The 3,807-nt window shown below is 54.8% G+C and overlaps 1 protein-coding gene across 2 annotated transcripts in view; it reads right to left on the bottom strand.

The window, feature by feature from the left end:
- CCDC12 (coiled-coil domain containing 12) overlaps positions 1–3,788 on the bottom strand; it is a 39,982-nt gene extending 36,194 nt beyond the window's left edge. Inside the window, exon 1 of one of the 2 annotated variants that reach the window (XM_037030528.1) lies at positions 3,707–3,788. In XM_037030528.1, coding sequence (XP_036886423.1) covers positions 3,707–3,754 — 48 coding nt within the window. In that variant the 5' untranslated portion in view covers positions 3,755–3,788. Of the gene's footprint in view, positions 1–1,138; positions 1,275–3,706 lie in introns of those variants that run through there. The other variant, XM_037030527.1, reaches the window with a different exon arrangement.
- Positions 3,789–3,807: the final 19 nt, after the last annotated feature.

The following is a 3,807-nucleotide window of genomic DNA, read 5'->3' on the forward strand; positions in this document are numbered from 1 at the left end:
ACTTTTCACTATTACTTCCCCCACTTCGCTTTCCCAGAGAACCTCAGCCAGCCATGCAGAAAGTAAACAGGGGCCAGTCTGATCGGCCGACCAGCCGGATTTTTTAAAATTTGGCAAGTGGAGTCCGTTTCTCCTCATTCCTCACAGATCTAGACACTTAACGTCCGTTGTATGCTGTAGAGTTGAGAACAGAGGTTTTGTCCATTCGACAGGAGCAGAACCAACAACCTCCACTCCGTGCCAGTCTCTAGGGCCCTTTCACACGGATTATACTGTTAGATCTCAAAATAACCCGGTGAGGATGATTGTGTAGGGGTTGTTATCCTCTACTCCAGACAGAAGAAACCGGAGCTCAAGGAGATGAAGCAATTTGTCCCAAGTTCCACAGCCCCGAGTGAAAGGGCCAGGGTTTGCACAGAAGTAGTGAACTTGAGAGTTCTCCTTCCTCTTGAATTACTTCGGCAAGATCAACACAGTAGAAATGGAATCAGACATTCTGCAATCAGACCAAATGTGTTCTGACACATTTCTTGGGTCAAAAGCAAGAAAAAAATGCTTGGAAGCATAGCAACTTATAGGCTTAGGAGGTCCATCCCAGGTAAGTAGGCAGGGAGAAAAACTAAGCGCCCTCCCCTCTCCCTGAGGTCCAAACTGACCTAAAAATGGATCTTTCATTTTGGATTCTTGTACTCAACCAAGAATAGATCTTTCATCTTGGATTCCTGCTGGGCGCCCAGAGGAGGGTCCGCCAGACTCATGGAATTTCACCAGGGTTCCAAGTGGAAGGAAGGCTGGGTCACGGGGAAACGGAAGACTCAAAGCGTTCAAACGCGAACCAATTATGCCTAAACCAAACAGCGTCTAAAACGGTAAGTGGCTCTACAGACCTACGAAGAAAACATCCAGTAAGAATCAAACGGTCACTAGCGCCTAACTACTGCCCTGATACCCACGCTCAGAAAAGGGCAGCGCCGGGCACCGCCAGACTCGGTGGGCGGGCGCCGACTCCCGCGCATGCTCCAGCCGCGCGCGCATGCGCCTCCTCAGCAGTTGCCTTTTCTCAGTGGTCTCTACCCCTACTCCTTGTTGATCCGAACCCAGGCTACCTCAGCCACGGCTTTCACTCCGCATTGCTCACCTTGCGTCCGGTTTTCTCTCGTAGGGCCTTCAGCCGTTCCTTTCGCCGCAACGCTTCTTCCTCTAGCCGGCCCACACCAGCCGCAGGTGCAGCCATCTTGCCCGCCAACCCCCTCCTCTTCCCTTCTAGTCCACCACGCAGGCGCAATGAGTAAATGACTCTCACAGCCAATCCAGGGACGAAAATGAGAGAGTAGGAAGTCCTGAGAGCCAACCAATGCTGAGTTGCTATAGGAGGGCCCGCCCCCTTCCTCCACTACAACTCGTCTAGCCGGTAGGAGGCGGGAAAAGCTGTAAGGCTTGATGCGTCCAATGCCAATCAATGAGAAAGCAGCAAGTGGAATAGACCTAAGTGAAGGAGGATAGAGCGCGTCGATCGACCTGGTTTTGCCTAAGCGCTGACCACAGCTCACTCCATGCCCGCCACTTGGAATGCGCTGACCTAAACTTTGTCCACTTGTTCTGAATCTTCAAGGCTCGAATGCCTTCAAGAGAAGCTTTTCTGACTTGCCACTCCGAACCCAGCCAAATAAGACGTCTATCTCTCCCTTCGTGTCCACCTATTAGTGGCTCCTTGGATGTCCATAGGTCCCAAGGCCCTTCTGTATCCACTCCCATCTCAGACAAAGCCTGCACAGTGCAGGACTAGCCTGGATGACCATTTCCCTTCGGGCTCATGGGTGATTCCCTACCACCTCCAACATCCCTGGAGTGGCAAAATACCCAGGGTCAGCCTACCTAACCTGTAGAAGAGCATTCCCCAATCTGGGCCCAGTGGGCCCCAAGAAAACTCTGGAGTTTAGTCCCTGAGAACTAAGCTGAGGGTTGGTTTGGCCTCAGCTGTACCTGATGGCCACCAGGTGCACTGCTCCCCAGCAGGAGCTGCCAGGGTCTTCTTTCCTGCATTAATCAGCATTCCCTGACAACCGACAGACCCCTTTGGCTGAGGTCCAGATATCCTGACAGCACGTTGGGGTCCCCAAAGCTCCACCTCCTCCCACCTTAGGAGATAAAGACCCCTTTGCCACACACCTTCGCCTTGCTCCCCCAAAACGACCTTCTTAAACTGGGCCTTTGGTACCCTATCCCCTGCATCAGGTGGGTACCCTGTTAGGGCCTGGTATGAAGGCAGCGGGTACTTAGGAAATGTCAGCTCAGTGATAGGATGCATTGGGCAGGAGAAAAGGCCAGAGTGAAGGGGCTGCCTAAAAAGCCAGAAGGACAGAGCAGGATGGAGATGCGGGCAGAGTCTGTCTTCCCAGCATCTAGGGGGTCCAGACTGGTCAAGTCCTACAACCTCTTGACTAGACAGCCAAGCCCTACAACCTCTCTGAGCCCCACAAACTTCTCCCCAGCCCCAACAAAGGGCCTGGCCCCTGCCCAACACGAGGGGGCTCCCTCACCTCCCAGGCAGGCCTGAAAGGTGGATCCAGAGAAAGAAGCCTAGGGTGCATGGTGGCAGTGGCCCAACAAAACGTTAGTCCGGCTTCTGTCTCTGGGTGCCCAGGTAATCCTCATTTGGCCCATCTGGGGATCGGTTTCTCCTACTGTAAAGCAAAGGTGTGAGGCACCCTCTGGCCTTTAACGTCTTAAGGTTAAAGAAAACATGCCCTGGCTGGTGTAGCTCAGCGCGGGCCTGCGAACCACATGATTGCGGTTCGATTCCCAGTCAGGGCACATGCCTGGGTTGCAGGCCAGTTCCCAGCAGGGGACACATGAGAGGCAACCATACATTGATATTTCTCTCCCTCTCTCCTTCCCTTCCCCTCTAAAGATAAATAAAATCTTAAAAAAAAAACCACATTACTCTTCTCTTTAAAAAAAGAAAAAGAAAACAAAAGATGTGAAATAAGTGCTGAACCCTGGAAGGCAGGGTGCTCTCTCTAGAGCAACTAGGAAAGCTTCCAGGAGGGGAGCACCACCGACGATTGGCTAAATCTCCCAGGGAACTGCCGGACAGATGGAGGGCACTCCTCCTCCCATGGAGGGCCCTGCTCCTCCCAGAGGTTATTTCAGGTTTGTTCTGCTGTTCTCTTGACCCCCATCCTGCTCCTGCTCCACAGTAGGTGCGAAAAGTGTCACTTCGGTCTCCTTACAAAGCGCTTAGAACAGCACCCGCCACGTGGTAAGCTCTACAAGTGGTCGTCATGGTTAATGTTATCATTACTTGTTGAAGGGCCCTGGACACTGCCCACCGCCCGCTGCTCCTTCCCCTCACCCCGCCAGCCTTTCCCTTGCACGAAGGGCGGCAATTCTAGCGGGGCGGGCTAAATCCCAGGCGTATCTGGACCCAGAGTAAGTCTGGAATCTCTGACCCCGACAATCTTCAGGGCTCAGATTGGCCCTTTCCAAGGCACTGGTAGGGGGCGGACTGCAGAGGGCGGGGCTATGGGGTGCCCTCCAGGGCCTCCGGCACCTCCTTCCGCCCAGCTCCCCGCCCTTTGCACGGTTCTAGGAGGGGCGGGGCGGCGGTGGCGGCAGCTAAGTGCAGGAAGCCGGGCGGCGGTCGCCGGGAGGAGGGGCGTGCAGATCTGGGTGGCTCAATGCGGCGGGGGCCAGTACTACTTACCCCAGTAGTACCGCGCCGCTCCGCCCCGGAGTGACGCCCTCCGCCCATGGGCCTGGCCGAGGGCTACCGGCGGGCGGCGCGGAGGAGGCGGCGGCGGCAGG

This window comes from Sturnira hondurensis, unplaced genomic scaffold (genome assembly GCF_014824575.4).
Source record: "Sturnira hondurensis isolate 20B ecotype Veracruz unplaced genomic scaffold, ASM1482457v3 Scaffold0020787, whole genome shotgun sequence".
NCBI classification, from domain to species: domain Eukaryota; kingdom Metazoa; phylum Chordata; class Mammalia; order Chiroptera; family Phyllostomidae; genus Sturnira; species Sturnira hondurensis.